Here is a 16,920-nt window from a genome sequence, read left to right on the forward strand (position 1 = left end):
GGATCATCACTTTTCCTGGAGCTTCCAAATCGACCACTGACCTGGCGAGCATACGCCACAACAGCCTTAGCCCATCTCTTGATATCAAGCTTTAACTTGTTAGAATCCAGGTGCTTAAGGGACTTCGCCGCTGGTTCTATAGATATCTCCTGCATCACTGAAAAGCATCGACCAAACCTCCCACGTTTAGCAGCAGCTTCTTCATTGTTAGCCGTAGTTTTTCTGCGGTTCAGTGAAAGGGTTTTCGTGATAGACATGGTGGAATCTTTGAGCAGCAATGTTGCCGAGAAGCTATCGCTGCTCCTTCAGAAGCAAAAAGGTATTTGGGTTTGGTATTTTTATTCAAGGTTTAAAGAATTATAGTAAGACAAGTAACATATTATATTCCAAAGGGAACTGTGTTATTCCAATACGTGTGCCAAACTAAACTTGTTTAATTGACTAAAGACTTTTCAGCCTTCTGGGAACAGCAAGCTTCTGGGTTTTTATTTGTATTTGAAATCTGTGAACTTTTCTTCTCTTTGATTTTTTTTTTTTTTAAATTAATGGAATCATATGAGAAATGAAATATTGATTAATGATTATATATGTTGTATGCTGTGGGTTTGAGTGGTATCTTGGACTAATCAAATGTTCAAAAACTTGTTCATCAAGTTAATTACCTATCCCTTTCATATAGTCTAAGCTGATGCACATCATTAAACATGGAAAATTAAGCAAAAAACTTAAACATTTTTAAGAAACTTAAGCTATAATGATAATAGGGTTAACTCGATTAATGAAAATGAGAGTTCTCTTTTATTTTACTTTTATCAATTTAAGCTGTCTTTTATCATTTTTTAATAAAATATTGATAATTCCAATGTATCACACTGACATAGAAAATTCCAAGCTATATAAATTTTATATATATATATATATATTAATTTTATTGTGCATAAACAATTGAGGATTCAAATGTCAAAAGATTCAGGTGGATGATTATGGTTTTTTTTTTTAAATGAAAATTAAAAATTAGTAGTGTAAAATTTAAAATCTCTTAAATTTATTTATATGCACTTATCACTAACCTAAATATTTGAGTACAAATGATGAGACTTTTTAAATCATCATGCTAGGAATATTCATGAAAATTTGATTCAATATAGTTATCTTCTTCTTTGTTTTTCATTATCAAATATTATTTTTTAAGTTATATAAATATATTTATTTAAATATAAATTTTTGATTTTATAAAAGACAATACGGTCAATGAAAAACTGGGCAAAAATTTAAAATTTCTGATTTGTTTACATGTCTATTAGAATTTTTCTAGTTGATGAATATTTAATAAGTTCAGTAATAATTGATGAAATATATAGCTGAAGCTTTTTTTTTTTCTTTCAAAAAAATAAATTAAAAAAAAATCAAACTCAAGACTTACATTGAGCCAACTTTATTAATGCCCATCCCCTTTCAACATTTAATTTATTTTTAATAACAATTACTGGTAAGCAATATTCCAAAATTTTCAGTCTTACCATAATATTTTCTAAATCTAATTTGATGGTAAATGCACTGCAATAGATTTGAGAGTTTTAACTTCAAATTCTCTATCTCCTTTATAATTTTAGCGAAAAAAAAAAATCAATTCTAATTTTATTTAATATTTAAATAAAAATCATAATTTTATAAATTAATGTGTGTATATATATGCTTTTATCTTGAAAATAAAATCACAAAAGGAATAATAAATATACTAGTAGAATACCATATCAGCAATACCCAATAAGCCAATAAGCCTGTGAAGAAACATTCAATATCACGAAACTCTAGTTATGGACCTCCCCTCTTAACTATTTATACCACGGAGCCTTCTCTGCTCCTTCTTTCTCTCTGTGTTCTTCAACCTCTCATTTGCTGATCAAAAATTCAGTCTGGGTTTTCGTTGCATTCTTACCTACAATCAACCATGATGCCTGAATAGTATGATCTCGATCTCTCATTCTTTAACATATATACAACAAAACACACATTATTACACAATTTTGTTATTTTGATATCTGGGTTTTTTCTTTTTCTTTTTTCTGGTGATGTTTTATTGATTCAGCTTTTTTGTGTTGAGATAGACGATATTAAATGATCATCAACGGATTATGTTTGTTTCTTTTCATTTTTGTTTTAATATGGATGGAATTTTTTGTGCGAGTGAAATCAAGGCACTTTATAAGATCAATGCCCATGTAGAAGTGGCGTGTCTTCATTCATATTACCCATGTTTGTGTGGTTTCCAATTCTAAATAGATATAATTTCTTAGATGTTGCTGGGAGAGAATGTGTGTACCTCGTTGATAAAACATATTGCTTTGCGTGTAGAAGGGAGATGACGTTCTCTTATATTTAAAGCACACTCGCTTGTGATTTTGCACAATATATGTCTTAAGCAGTAGAAATAAGATGGGTAAATCTATGGAAAGTACAGAGATTAATAATTTCCTAGCATATCCCTGAGGGATTCCTGAATCCTGATCTTTTTAAGGGTTCAATGATTTTGCAGTGATTACCTGTTCAAGCTATTGCTCATTGGAGATTCTGGTGTTGGCAAGTCATGCCTTCTGCTGAGATTTGCGGTGAGCATTTCTGAGGTTTTATGGTGTTGTTCTTCTTGCTTTCTTTTTTTTTTTTTTTGGTTCCTCAAATTTTCTCTTCTACATGACTTCTCTTGTGGTGCTTTACAACTTACAAGCCTAACTATTTTCATTTGTTTCCAGATTCATAAGTTAAAAAAGCTTAATCTGGATTAACATCCATAAAATGATTTGACTAACTTGATTCTCATGCTACTTAGGATGATTCTTATATTGAAAGCTACATTAGTACCATTGGTGTTGACTTTGTAAGTATGGCAAAATTATTACATTTTATCATAATTAGGGCCGTAACAATGTATTATTGTCTTCACACATCTTTACTTTCTTACTTAGAAAATTCGCACAGTCGACCAAGATGGAAAGACCATCAAACTTCAAATTGTAAGTATTCAAGGCTTTCTGCTCTTTGTTCAAGAAATGAACACATTCCTTTGATGATGGACGTTCCAATTTTTTGTGTCTAGTGGGACACTGCTGGTCAAGAACGATTTCGTACAATCACAAGCAGCTACTATCGTGGTGCACATGGAATTATTGTATGTAGATATATGTTCACTATTGGATGAATATCTCTCACATTGTCTCTGCAAGTGACTTTACATGATGCTGTGACCTTGTTTGCTAGATTGTCTTTGATGTTACAGATGAAGAAAGCTTTAGAAATGTCAAGGCATGGCTGACAGAAATAGATAAGTTTGCAACTGATAATGTCAATAAGCTCTTGGTTGGTAACAAATGTGATTTAAACTCCAAGAGGGTGGTATCCAGTGAAACTGCCAGGGTAACAGTCTTTGAATTTTATCTGTTCTTATACCAGTTTTGTGATTCAAATCCAGAAAGAGAATTACAGATATTCCTTTATTTCTTTTTCTCCCTCCTTTTTTCCAAGGCATTTGCAGATGAAATTGGTATCCCATTCCTGGAAACTAGTGCGAAGAATGCTACCAATGTAGAGGATGCCTTCATGACCATGGCTGGAGAGATAAAGAAAAGGTTAGCTTTATGGCCTTCACTTATGTTTCTAGATAACTTCTAGTTGTTAGGAATCCTATTTGTTCTTTAGGAGTTTAGGTGCCATATTGGTTCACAAATTATGCTTAATTTTTATTCAAACTGTAATTAGTATTTTGAGAATAATAAATCAAAACAGTGATACCTCGTCAATATATGATATAGTATGGTAAACCAATATAGTATGAATATACACATCCAGATATGTGTAGGAATCACCCATAAGTTTAGATGTTGACTACTTTTATATAGTAATTTAGAGGAGCACGATGATCCATGTTGGATTGCGTATATAAAATGACAAAACAGTAAAAATTAAACACAAACAAATGAACCCTAAAAAAAGTATCAAGCATTTCTTAACATAAAGAAGTAATTACATTTATACATATTTTTAATTTATTGGTTTGTCATACCATGTCATCATGTCATACCGCTTCATTATATAATTTGTCATAGGAACATTATTTTGATCATTTTCTTTATGGTTCAAATTTTGATGCAGAATGGCTTGTCAACCAGCAGCTAATGCTGTGAGACCAACGACAGTGCCACTCCGTGGAAAACCAGTCAACCAAAGTAACAACAATTGCTGCTCATCTTGATTTCTCCAGGGATTTTTTGGATTTTAGAAATCAGTAAAGCTGAAAGAAAAGTAGCCTGCAGATGCAAAGGGTTATTACCTGTATGCCTATCTTCTCATGTGTACAGAAATCCTGAGGACATATTTTTGATGCACCGCATGAGCAGACAGTCACATAGATTGGAAATTTTTACATTTAACTTGATTTCTACACGTACAATTATGATCGTTATGTTATTTTCTCACTAGACCCTTTAGTTACCATAATGCCATTTGCACTTTTATCTTTTGAAGATTGTGGACTAGCAAGAATACCAGGATCAATGAGAACAAACGAATTCAATCTCACTATTGCTTCTTTACCATATTGGATGGAATGAAACTGCGATGTCCTTGTCAATGGTCTTGTCAATGAGTACAAACTTGCAAGCTTCTCCACCCTCACCTTACATTTGATAATGCGTAATATAATCAGAATTGATATTGCAGTTGACTAGAAAAATTTATTGAATTAACACACTATGATCAAACCCACTATAATAAAAAATCCGATCGAAATCGTTACGCTAACTTAATTTTCCTGTGAACCGGTTCGTCACTTAGACTGCAATGCATTGCCCCTAGCAGTGTTCAGGAAGGGCCCTTGCTTGCCAAAAGTAACAATTTGACGGGCCAAGTTTTCGATTTTAACATTTCAACAATGGAAACATAGTTTGTCGGTGGATAACAATAACATTGCGTCTTTCACCATCTTCATCTTTGTATTTTAATTTGCGAAGCCAATATATATATAGCAAAAAAAAAAATTATATTAATCAAAAGCAAAACTTGATATAAAATACCATAACCAAATTATCCAGGAAAAGATGATCTCTATAGTTCAGCATCTAAACACAAAACAATGTCCAAATAAAACCAAGAGGATTCCGGAATTTTTCACTGTCCATTGAAGTGGAGGAACATCAAAGCATATATTTCCTTCTCAACTCACTACTCACTTCCTACCATTGATCTTCTGAGCTTGTCTATTCCTCTTCTTCACACCAGATTTGGCAACCTTCAGGCTCCTATGCACAACACTCAACCTTGCAAGAGCTGCTTTCTTTAAATCAGGTCTGTAATAGTTATCTCCAACCTGCGACAATATACACTGCATAAGTAACCGTACACAACCTCTACCCAAGTTCATTATAATAAAGGAAGAATAAGAAACATGATACATGGTTACACATCAAGTTAAATGCAACCCGTTGGGATCTCTGTACTTACTAAAGATGCAGTGTTTCAAAAGAGCTCAGAAGCCAAGCGTAACAAGTATATTTCATAGAAGTAACTCGTATGACAGAGAGTTCTTCTTACATGTTAATAGCTCATCACCGCAAAGGACACTTAACATGATTTGTCCGAATGGACTCAAGCACTATTATGCTTTTCTAGAACAAAAAGAACCCCATGATATTTGTCAAGTCAAGATCAAATATTTTATCAAGTTTCCATTTCCCAAGAAATTCATATAAAAACAAGTGTACGCAAGTAACAAAAGAACAGATTAGATAATCTTATGAAAACAATGGGACCAAAAACATCATGTAGAAATACGCATGCCAAGAAAATGATCAAATAGTGGAACCAGTCGGTAACACAAGAAATGAACAGAGTGAGCTCAGAAGCCAAGCGTAACAAGTGTATTTCACAGAAGAAACTCTATATGAGAACTCTTCTTACATGTTAACAGCTCATCACAGCAAAAAATCTCATTACAATTCAGAGAGATGGTAATCAAATAGTGGGCCAGTCAATAACACAAGAAATGAACAGAGTGAGCTCAGAAGCCAAGCGTAACAAGTGTATTTCACAGAAGGAACCCTATATGAGAGTTCTTCTTACATGTTAACAGCTCATCACAGCGAAAGATGAAAATTACAAGTCGGAGAGATGATTAACTAAAGCAATTGATTTTATTTGGCACAATCAACCAAAAAATGCAATAAAAAGTATCAGAAAATAAAATAGATTGGACAGATATTTAAAAACATGTCCACGTTGAAAAGCAGGTGAAGAAACAATAGGAAACACACCTTATTTGCTACAGGTAAACAAAGCATTCACTCCAAAGTAGGTGAATGAAATTAGAACTTATGTCAAGAAATCAGATGAATAGATCCGTTTGCAATGGTTACATAAATTGTAAGTTTTAACACTATTAAAAACAATTTAAAACTTATAATATGGTTATACAGTCTATCATAATAGTTTCAAAATATGGAAATGCAGAAGGGGAAAGTAAAAAATACAGAAAAGACATTAGATAGCAAAAACAACTAAATTACCTGATTCTCCACAGCCTTGGCCATCCGGCGAAACTCCTTCTTCATGACAGACTTGTGAAGCAAAGCAACAGGTTTGCTCTGTTTCTTGGTCTTAGTTGTAGCAAGAACCACAGATTGGTCTTTTCCTGGTTGAATGGTGACCGTTTTCTTATTTGCCAACCCTATTTCACGCATGCAAAGATCAACAACATTCCCACATTGCCACACTCCCAGTAGCGAAACACAAACTAAAGTATCATAGAAATTATTTAAAAAAACATTTTTTCTCGTATGACAATAAAACAGAATAAATAAGGATAGCCTACTTTTCCCCCATTCTTATGGGATCAAAGTAGACTAAATAGAAGAGAAATCTCGTAAAAATAAGAAAACATGGGATAAGTACCAGAATGCTTGTAAGAGTTGAGGTTGTAGAGATTGTTAGACTCCTTGCTGAACTGCAAGCCAGCAGTTCCTCTACCGAACTGTTTCACCAAAAATGAGTTGTTCTTCTTCACTATCTCCCATATCAACTGACCAGGTACTGTCGCCATGGCTAGTCCTTCTTACCTGCAAGACCAACCACAACAGATCTATCAGCCTTGTCAATATAATGCATTGCAATTGGCTGCATATCATATCACGTGATCAACAAACCTACCAGGGTTTTAGGGCTTTTGCTTGGTAGCCAGAAGTGAGAAGAATGGCGAACGATAAGAAAATAACGCAGTTTATGATCATTTATAGGAAGAAAACCCTAGTTTTTGTGTTTGTTTATCTGAATTACCAAGATACCCCTAATTAGGAATCGTTTTGCGTTTCGGGTCGGATGTGAAGGTCCAGTTGGGTGCTGGTAGCCTAGTGCTACCATTCATACGTTTTATTAGAAAGAATTACAACACACTTGAATTTCTAAGAAATTCATTATTTTATTTTTATTTTTAATTAATTTAATTAAAATACAAACTATTTAATTTATTTATCAAATAAATTATTAATTTATTATTTAAATTAAATAATATATGATTAACGATTTTTTAATAAAATAATTTAATTTTATAAAATATAAAAATATTTTAATTAAATAATTTTAAAATAAAAATGTATTATAAAATTTACTAAAAATTCAGAAATCTCATATTAATTTTATTTTTATTATAAAAATTATTATTTAATTCATATAATTTAATAAAATTAATAATTGAAATAATATTATTTTTAAAAATATACTAAATAGTGTATATCTTTCTATACAATTAACTATTTAATCCATTTGTTTACTTATATAAGAGAGACAGAAGAGCCATGCGAGAGACGCCTATTTATTAAAGGGTTTTGTGAAGATGAAAGATCTGGAAACAGAGGAAGAAAAGAGAGATCTAAAGGGTTTTGAGAGTTAACTATGTATTGAGAGTGAGCTTTAATTTTTTTTTTAACCATTTTTCTTAAAATTATAAAATTGTTATAAATTTTACTTTCTTTATTTTAATATTTTTGCAAGAAAATTATTATAATATTTTGTTTTTTTAATCTAAATAAAAGTAAAGAAAAATTATCTGCATACATTTATTTATTATTTTCAATGGAATAGACATTTTAACTTTGAAGTCTTACATTCGTATATTTTATTAATAATAAATATATTGAAAATTATTAATAAAAAGTTTATATTTGAATTAAAAAAAATTATAAGAAAGAATATGCTTTATTTAAATTAAAATAATTATTTTTTATCTTAATTTAGCATGTCATCTCAAATAAAATAATAATATCAGTATATAATGTTAGACGTAAATAAATAGAATATTTGCGAAAATTAAATTATTTAAATTTAAATTTGATTTATATTAATAATATTTAAATACGTTCCGAATTTAATTAAAAATTAATTTAAACTATCTGAATGCGTCGTAAACCTAAGTATTATTAAATTTGTTTAATTTTATATACTTTAATTAATAATTTATATAAAAGTATTTTTTATTAATAATTTTTATTTAAAAAATTTAATATTTTTAAAAATATTTAAATTTAAATTTTTAAATAAATATATAAAAAAATTATAAATATTATTTTAAAATATATTTTTTATATTAAATTAATTATTTATATAAAAGGGTTTGAATAACGAATTCCTTATACATGAAACTTTAACTTATAATAAGTATTACTTTTTAAATTTAAAATAATTTCAAATTTAATTATAACTATTTAAATACATTTTAAATGAAATCGAATATCAAAATTCTGTTGCCATAATATTAACCCAACCATTGATATTTTCTTTCATGTAACTGTTCGAAATTTTAAAACCTAACATGCAACAGAAATTATTTTAATTTTTAAAATATAAATACGTAAAATATGATAACTAAAGTGTGCCTTTTCTATTTCTTAAAATAGAAAATGAGTAAATATAAAAATAAATAAAAACTGAAATAACAAGTTAAAATATTTTTTTATTAATTAATAATATCTAGTAAATTATTGAATTAATAAATATATAAGAGAATTTTTTCATACAATTATTTCAATCAAGAAAAATTGTTTAATGTAAATTTTGTGTGATTATTTTAAAATTTATAAAATTTAATTAATAAAAAATGTATTTAATTATAATTAAATTTTTATTTTTTATCCAAATCAAATGTATAAAATATGAAAAATAGAAATAAATAAAGGGGCAACTTAAAATGGAGCGTTTAAAGAAGCTCTAGGTTTTGTGAGCTTAAGGGGCGATTTGGATCAAACACTCTTGCATGTTGCAGAAGAAAGCTGAGACTGATCCATAAAATCTCTTACAACCATGACTGGTAATGTTCTTCTTCTTCTTCTTCTTTATTTTACTGGTTAAATGGTTCCCTGATTTCATTTCTCGGTGATATGCTTTTAAAATATCAGTATGAGTACGGTGAAGTGTCAAGAGACCTGTTTCACAAGTACGGAGAAGCGGCAATGGAATTTTCATTTGGTCAAGTCAAATGGGTTTCGTTTATTTGATTATTAATTGAAGTATCAAGGTCATGAGTTGATTGCATAAGTGTGAAATTAATATCTCAATGATATAATTAAGTGACTGAGATTTATCCAATAGAAAATTAGCTAATGCTACTGGTGATTGAATGGATGTGATTTGATTGCACTAAGAAATCTTGCATAGTTTAGTATATGAAATTTTTTTTCAAATTTTGTAATCAAGACGAACTAATTATGGTATTACATGTTCACATGTGTTAATGTGTGCTGCAGACTATGGGCAGGAGCAGGAGATGGAAATTGAAGCATTGGAAGCTATACTTATGGATGAGTTTAAAGGTATGAGCCAATCCTGCTGATGAACAAATGTGGCTGATTGATCACCTGTTGTCATTTGCTGCTTTGCTACTAATGAAATGTAATGTAGTACTGTTTTGTTTGTAGAAATTCATTCTAGTGAGAGCGGGTTAGATACTTCAAACCGATGCTTTCAAATAACGATATCTCCACAGGTAGTTATCCTTCTATAAGGTTAATTTTCACTCTTTAATTTTCATTAAGCATTTTTTTAACAAAATTGCATTGCCTTTTGAGTAGAAGTAGACTTGTATTAATTGTTTAAGTCTTCGAGGACCTATTAGTTCTTTTATTTCTTTTGCTCAGGCATTTGAGTGCACCTCTTTTAGATGATTTTTGAAGGCAATATAAGTGGTCACCCTATAATTAGGCCTGCTAATTCATGCCATGAAATTATTCTTTCCATGTCAGTTTTTTCACAAAAGAAGGATATGGTGAAATCAGAATGGAGGGTTAAAATAATATTGACCTCTTAGTGTATATTTCCTTAGCTGATAATTAGATTTTAGGGGTACACATTTTAGGTATATATGTTGGTCAATTGAATTTCAAATGCTTTCACAGTCAAATTACTTCCATTTCATTTTAGTTGTGCTTTATCAAAGGTTTTCTTTCTCCATGTATTATCCTGTCTGTTTTATTTTCATCAGGATGATGATGCAGATGATCCAACTGATACTCCAGGTTACTGTCTTGATATCATTTGAAAATTTGCCGATCAATTTTTTTCCTGAAGAACATTTCATAAAGTCAAATATATGTTTTTAGTTTAGAAGCTATTTGCTGCAGTCCCTTTCCCTTCCAATTTGTTTATTACTAGATTTATTTATTTTTCTTGTTGCCTCTCTCTCTCCTGCAGTTCAGCTAGCTCTCATTTTCTCTCACACAGAGAAGTATCCAGATGAGCCTCCATTGCTAAATGTGAAAAGGTATCATGTCATTGTTATGCAGGTTGTTATGAAAAGATATTGTTATGGTCCCTAGAATAGAATCTGGTTATGGGACAATTGAGTGGAAAAAATAGAGTTAATGGATGAGGGTGGAATCGGGTTTTCTTTTTTCGACCTACGATGAAGGTTGTGCAAGCTCATTAAGAGAGAACTTGAAAATCTCTTGAGTTTTAGCACTCAATAACTTTTGGCAATTTTCAACTGTCTTGTTTATTGATTTGCTGAACTTAAATACTAAAAGGAAGAGAAACATGAACTTAATATGGAGGAACACCCTCCTATAATTAAAGAATTAGGAAAGACCATTACTTAAATGGGGAACATGGAAAAGCAACTAACTAAGTGGAGAACATGGCATACTCAATCCACAACCTTGGCAGTAACTCAATTATGTTGCAAGAAAAATAAAAATTTCTCAACTGTCATGTTTAGTGGCTTTGATCTGGTCTTGCATTTCAATAATTTTCTTCTTTTACGTGTGAATATCTTGTATATTAGTAAGGGTTTGCTAATATTACTTGCCCATGTTGACGTTCTTGTCACGCGAGTAGGGAATTGTTGATTCAATTGAGTGGCAGTTTTCCAAGATGGATCCGGATAATTATTCAGTAATTGAATAAACCAAAGTGGTGCAATACCTTCCAAGTGAAATGAAGCCAAAGTAACCTTCTCATTGTTCTCCGTTTGTTGATGATGGAAAAAATGCTCACAATGAGTTAACCAATTCAGAGGATTTTCTTGCCCATTAAAATGTGGAAAATCCAATTTAATGAATTTAGAGATTATAGGAGCGCTATTGGAAAAATCAGATCCTGCCCAAGTTAAATTGGCTACCCTTTTTGATTTTGAAGCTTGACTTTAGTACCACCATTTGATATGGATGTAGACTGTTTGGCACTAGCAATAGCTCTTATGAGGTTATCTAATTTTGCATTGAGTTCCTTTTGTCAAGATTTGTTTGTAAGTTGTTGTTGGATTGAATACCCCATAGCCCTGGACTCTGATACTAAATTGTTATGGTCCCTAGAATAGGATCTGGTTACGAGACAATTGAGTAGTAGAACAAATAGAGTTAATGGATGAGGATGAAATCGTGTTGTCTTTTTTTGACCTATGATGAAGGTTGTACAAGTTCATTAAGGGAGCTTGGAAATCTCTTTAGTTTTATTACTCAACAACTTTTGGTAATTTTTAATATGTCTTCTTTATTGATTTGCTGAACTTAAATACTAAAGGAAAGAGATAACCTCTTCCTACAAACAAGGAAGCTGAAAATCATGAACTCAACATAGAGAAACACCCTCCTACAATTAAGAAATTAGGAAACACTACTATTTAAGTGGAGAATATGGCATACTCAATCACAGCCTTGGCAGCAGCAACTCAATCATGTTGCAAGAAAAACAAGAATTTCTCAACTGAGTGGCTTTGACCTGGTTTTACATTTCATTTTTTCCCCCTTATGTGTGGATCTCTTGTATATTAGCAGGGATCTACTAACAAATATCCTTTTGTTCTATTATCTGATCTCCATTTAAAAATTGGCTTTCTTATAATTACGTGCAAGTCCACAAGAATTCTAGTCAATTGGCTGGAGGAAATCTGGTAACATAAAGCACTCAGCCCAAAGTAAACGATTCAGTTCACAATTAACATTTTGGTTCATAATTATGTGCTGAAAATTCCCTATTCTCTTTCAATGTAATTATCCTACGAAGTTCTTTTCTACTATGTTACTCATGCAAGTGATGTGTGAGGTTTCCTCTATTACAGAAGATCAAACTGAGGAATTATTTACGCCATTTGTTCTGCTCAATTGATCTTGGACCATTTGTTCAAGATTTGACTTTGGTTATGTAACATCGATCAAAATAACTTAACTAATATGAATTGATAACTGTATGAACTAGGGAGTATTTTTTATGAACCACGTAATGCAACATCTAAATTTTTATCCCTTCCTTGCAGCATACGAGGTATACAAACGGTTGATCTTAGAATTTTGAAAGAAAAGCTTGAACAAGAGGTAACTAGGCTCTTTCATTGTTATTTTCAGTTTGTTCTTCTTTGAAGTATCGACAGATGCTATACTTGCAATATGGCTTCCTCACTGTTTCCTGTAATCGAAAATGTTACGTGAGTACACACATTTTATACCCCCCTGATTTATAGTAATGTATTCCAAAGAACTTGCTTTTGATATTGGGATCTGAGGTTATTATTTTGAGATGAGTGAACTATTCTTCAGAGTAGCAAATGCCATGCCTCAGGGTTTACTGACTCTTAGCTGGTGAATTTTTCTTATGTAACGGATTATTGAAGCTAAGATGAATTTGTTTTTGTTGTTAATGTATGCTTGGATTAAAGTGGGTACACAACTTTAGATATTGTGTGCAGTTGTCTGGTTATGCAGATTGTTTGATGAAATAACATGTTTCACAGGCATCTGAAAGTCTTGTATGGCTGTTAGTTGGTAAAATACGCTGGCATACAAGAGTATTGTGTGTATTTGCCTGGTCATGAAAATTATTTGACCAATTAATAATGTTTTACAGGCATCTGAAAATCTTGGTATGGCTATGGTCTACACTCTGGTTACATCAGCTAAAGAGTGGTTGTCTGAAAAATATGGTCAAGCTGCAGGCAATGATATCATTGAAGATGGACAGGCAGAAAAAGAAGATGTGTGAATGTTTTCTATGCATTTTGATTTCCACTAGTTTTCCAATTATATGCTAGCTAGATTTAATTCTAAACTCTAAACATGCTCTATTTTTCAAAATTCCTTAGAATATGCCCCTAGATCCCAAACGTTGCCAAATTGTTGTGCATTTGCAATTTCAGGTGTCATTCTTCATTTATTTATTTTTTAAAATTTTTTCAAGCAATCGCTTTTTACCTTTCCCTTTACAGGTAGTTATACCACACGGAGAACCTGTTACAGTTGAAACATTTCTGGCATGGAGAGAAAGATTTGAAGCAGAGTTGGCACTTGAGCGAGCCAAGTGAGTTCTATTATTATGATGCTATTATTTTAGAATTCAGTTTGTTTCTTCCCTTTGTGATTCTGAGTCAAAGTTGGCATTAGACTTGTGGAAGTTAACCTAATTGGTGCATACAATGGCTAGTAATTGTGATGATTTTCAGTTGCCTTTTATATTGATGTGATAAGGTCACAGTAGGGTCTGACCTTATCTTCTGTGGTGTTCAGGAACTTGAAAATAAAATGGTTTATCTTGTATTAAAATGGCTTGTTTCAATGTCAAAAGGTTTTAGTCCAAGTAAAATGGTAATTGGCTTCAGAAGAAGCAAAGAATTAGGATAATTTTCCTATTTGGCTGTGATGTAGAACCAATAGAGAAACACCAAAAAATGGGATGAGAGACAAATTCTCGGAGGGAGAGAAAAAATCATAGAGAAGCAAACTGTTAGGGTTTCGGGTAATGGATCTAGTTATGGGGCAAGTGGGTGGAGTTGAGGGATTAATGGCTGAGGGAGAGGTAGTGTTTTTCTTCTTTTGACCTATGATGACTATATCACAAGCTCATTAAGAGAGAACTTGTAAATTTCTTGAGTTGAGTACTTAACAACTTTTGGCAAATTAATCATGTCTCGTTTATTGACTCAACTGAACTTAAATATAAAATTTAAATACAAAGAGGGAAGAGATAATCTTCCTATAAATAAGAAAAGTTATTAGCATGATTAAAATATGGAGGATCACCCTCCTAAATTAAGGAAAGTGGAAGAACAAAGCAAAACACCAGCACCACTAACAGCACTATTAACATATAGGAGACAACGTTACTAGCAAGTGGAACATCATGGGCAAATGGTGCTAGTCTTTTTCAACTGCCTTAGTGACTTGTTTGGCATGCATCCCTTTTTCTTTTCATGAGTAAATCTCTTGTAAATCTGGATAGGATTGCTAACACAAACTCTCAAATTCTTTTATTATCTTAATTGTCAGTAATAAAGAGTAGTCTATCAAATTACCTAGAAGTCACAATTGGTTTATAGTATAATATTAATTCGACTATTACTGGATTACATTTCTCAAAATAAGAATAAAAAAAAAACTAATACTAATTAGGAATGGTAAACAAATTCAAACTAGAAAAATAGTAAACCTGTTATTCCCAAATAATAATAAAAAATTCTAAATGTCATAATTTTATATTGAAAAATCAAATCAACATAATTCCTAAATTTTGAGCAGACCAACAAGCTTGTGTAATGATAGTGACTCCCGTTGCTAGATCCAATGCATAGAAATTTAGACTAATCTGGTGCCGCAAGCTGGTTATGATTTCAAATTTGGATGGATCTTGCCATAAATCATGCTCCTAACAAGGAGCAAGACCTGAACTCTCTTCAAAAGAAAATTGCATGGAATGGGGAGATAAAGAAATTTGCGTTGCTATTTAGGCTTTGGGGAGGATAAAGTAGCTTTCACTTTGATTGGCAAGGGAAAAGCAGAAAACAGGAATTTGTGCACTGGAATTTGCTAAAACAAATTGGTAGACATCAATGAGAACAAAGAGAGTTCTTTTGAGTGCACATTAAGATTGAATTAGTTTTCAATTAGAGATCTTGTTTCTGATTTATTGATTCATTCATTTCCTTTATCTGCTTTGTGTGACATTGAAAGAGTGGAGAAAAGAAATGTGACCAATGTTCTTGTAATTATCACACAATTCATGCCCTTTGCCACATTGACTAACAATGAAACAATAACTAAGCTTTAATTCCAAACTAGTTGGGGTCGGCTATATGGATCTTTCATCTCCATTCAACTCTGTTAGTCACATTAGATAACCCACTAAGATTTTTTTTTTCAAAAAATACAAGCTTATTACTGGATCTTCCACAATTTTTCAGGCTGATGCCCGAGTCTGCACTTACAGTCCCCAAGGAGAAGAAGCTTTCAGGCAGACAGTGGTTTGAAAGTGGCAGAGCGGTATGTTTCTCTTCTTGATTGCTCCTATATTATTATTCCATAATTAGGTGCATGGTATACTGCTCTCTGGGAACCAACTTATTGCTAGCAATCTTGAATAATTTAATGGTTGCATAATTACTAGGTTGTAGTGTTCATACCTTGCTACTAATAGAACCTCCTTTAGAAATTTTCCTTTTGCATGATTTGAGTGGATAATTAAATATGCAATGCTGTCATATTATGATATTGTGAATAGAAAAAAAATGAAAAATCAATTCTCTCGATATCATCAATCTGTAAAATACTTGGCTGAGCTAGCTATATTCACTGGTTTGAGATTTATTCAAACTCATAGTAGTTTCCATATTCTGAAGTTCTGAACTTATGTAAAGAATGGTGATTATATTGGTGCCAATCCTAGGTTGAAATTACAGCAGAGTCAAAAAGATCAAATCACTTGGTAAATTTCCCATAAATGACTAATGTATTTTGTGAGCATAATCGTAGAAAGGAGCAGCGCCAGTTAAAGAAGGATCTGATGAAGAAGATGAGGAGGACATCGACTTTGATGATGATGATTTTGAAGGTGATTCTTTATGTTTGTAGTTATAGGATTTGATGTTTTGTTGTTGACATGTATAATTTGACTGTGCAACGTAATGTGATTCTGAAGCTTTATCTTGCGCATATATGATCTCAGAACGATTTTCTCTTTGATATGATGGCAGATGATGAAGAAGATATGCTTGAGCACTATCTGGCCGAGAAATCCGACTCATCTTCTCACTCTTCAAGGAGAGCCAACTAAATGGAAATATATGGTATTGAACTCCTACATGGAGAACCAATTGCCTGGAAATTATACCATTTCATGTTGGGACCGTCAACTACTGTATCTTTTTGCCCTGGTATTTCTGGATGGAGAGGGAAATGTAGATTAGTTGTTGCATGTTTCTTTTTATTATTAGAAAGTGCAATTGAAAATTTGTACTCATGAAACGAGAAAAGAAAGATTTAGAACTTGGATTGCTATATAATGCTTCAAGGAGAAAGAAAGCCAACGCCAATTTTGGTATTTTGTAGAATTGGCTTCCTCAAATGTCCCAAGTTTGAAAGGTAAAAGGAGCTGTTACACCATATTTGATTACTGATTTCTGTGAGT

The 16,920-nt window shown here is 31.8% G+C and overlaps 3 protein-coding genes and 3 non-coding genes across 7 annotated transcripts; 2 read left to right on the plus strand and 4 right to left on the minus strand.

The window, feature by feature from the left end:
* Positions 1 to 1,791: 1,791 nt before the first annotated feature.
* Positions 1,792 to 4,517, plus strand: LOC110613771 (ras-related protein RIC1). The gene is made up of 8 exons (XM_021755068.2): positions 1,792 to 1,965; positions 2,537 to 2,609; positions 2,828 to 2,875; positions 2,964 to 3,011; positions 3,095 to 3,166; positions 3,256 to 3,411; positions 3,520 to 3,623; positions 4,147 to 4,517. Exons 1-8 carry the CDS (start codon positions 1,952 to 1,954, stop codon positions 4,244 to 4,246), a joined length of 615 nt encoding a protein of 204 aa, XP_021610760.1. The 5' UTR covers positions 1,792 to 1,951; the 3' UTR covers positions 4,247 to 4,517.
* Positions 4,518 to 5,015: 498 nt separating this feature from the next.
* On the minus strand, positions 5,016 to 7,351 carry LOC110613772 (60S ribosomal protein L28-2). 2 transcript variants are annotated; one of them, XM_021755069.2, is made up of 4 exons: positions 7,195 to 7,351; positions 6,940 to 7,103; positions 6,555 to 6,781; positions 5,016 to 5,359 (listed from the first exon to the last, which is right to left on the minus strand). In XM_021755069.2, the coding sequence occupies exons 2-4, from the start codon at positions 7,085 to 7,087 to the stop codon at positions 5,219 to 5,221; spliced, it is 516 nt and encodes a 171-aa protein (XP_021610761.1). In that variant the 5' UTR covers positions 7,088 to 7,103; positions 7,195 to 7,351; the 3' UTR covers positions 5,016 to 5,218. The 2 variants fall into 2 exon arrangements, with proteins under 2 accessions (XP_021610761.1, XP_021610762.1); XM_021755070.2 differs by having other exon boundaries at positions 6,555 to 6,715; positions 7,195 to 7,350.
* LOC122723593 lies at positions 5,514 to 5,607 on the minus strand. The gene has a single exon (XR_006350580.1). It is a non-coding gene; the product is annotated as a small nucleolar RNA R24 (small nucleolar RNA).
* LOC122723592 lies at positions 5,883 to 5,973 on the minus strand. Its single transcript, XR_006350579.1, has one exon. It is a non-coding gene; the product is annotated as a small nucleolar RNA R24 (small nucleolar RNA).
* Positions 6,045 to 6,135, minus strand: LOC122723594. The gene has a single exon (XR_006350581.1). It is a non-coding gene; the product is annotated as a small nucleolar RNA R24 (small nucleolar RNA).
* Positions 7,352 to 9,213: 1,862 nt separating the features above from the next.
* Positions 9,214 to 16,895, plus strand: LOC110614145 (RWD domain-containing protein 1). Its single transcript, XM_021755630.2, has 11 exons — positions 9,214 to 9,346; positions 9,783 to 9,848; positions 9,954 to 10,021; positions 10,517 to 10,550; positions 10,726 to 10,795; positions 12,785 to 12,842; positions 13,372 to 13,500; positions 13,730 to 13,821; positions 15,698 to 15,776; positions 16,266 to 16,344; positions 16,487 to 16,895. The coding sequence occupies exons 1-11, from the start codon at positions 9,340 to 9,342 to the stop codon at positions 16,564 to 16,566; spliced, it is 762 nt and encodes a 253-aa protein (XP_021611322.1). The 5' UTR covers positions 9,214 to 9,339; the 3' UTR covers positions 16,567 to 16,895.
* Positions 16,896 to 16,920: the final 25 nt, after the last annotated feature.

This window comes from Manihot esculenta, chromosome 4 (genome assembly GCF_001659605.2).
Source record: "Manihot esculenta cultivar AM560-2 chromosome 4, M.esculenta_v8, whole genome shotgun sequence".
Lineage (NCBI taxonomy): Eukaryota > Viridiplantae > Streptophyta > Magnoliopsida > Malpighiales > Euphorbiaceae > Manihot > Manihot esculenta.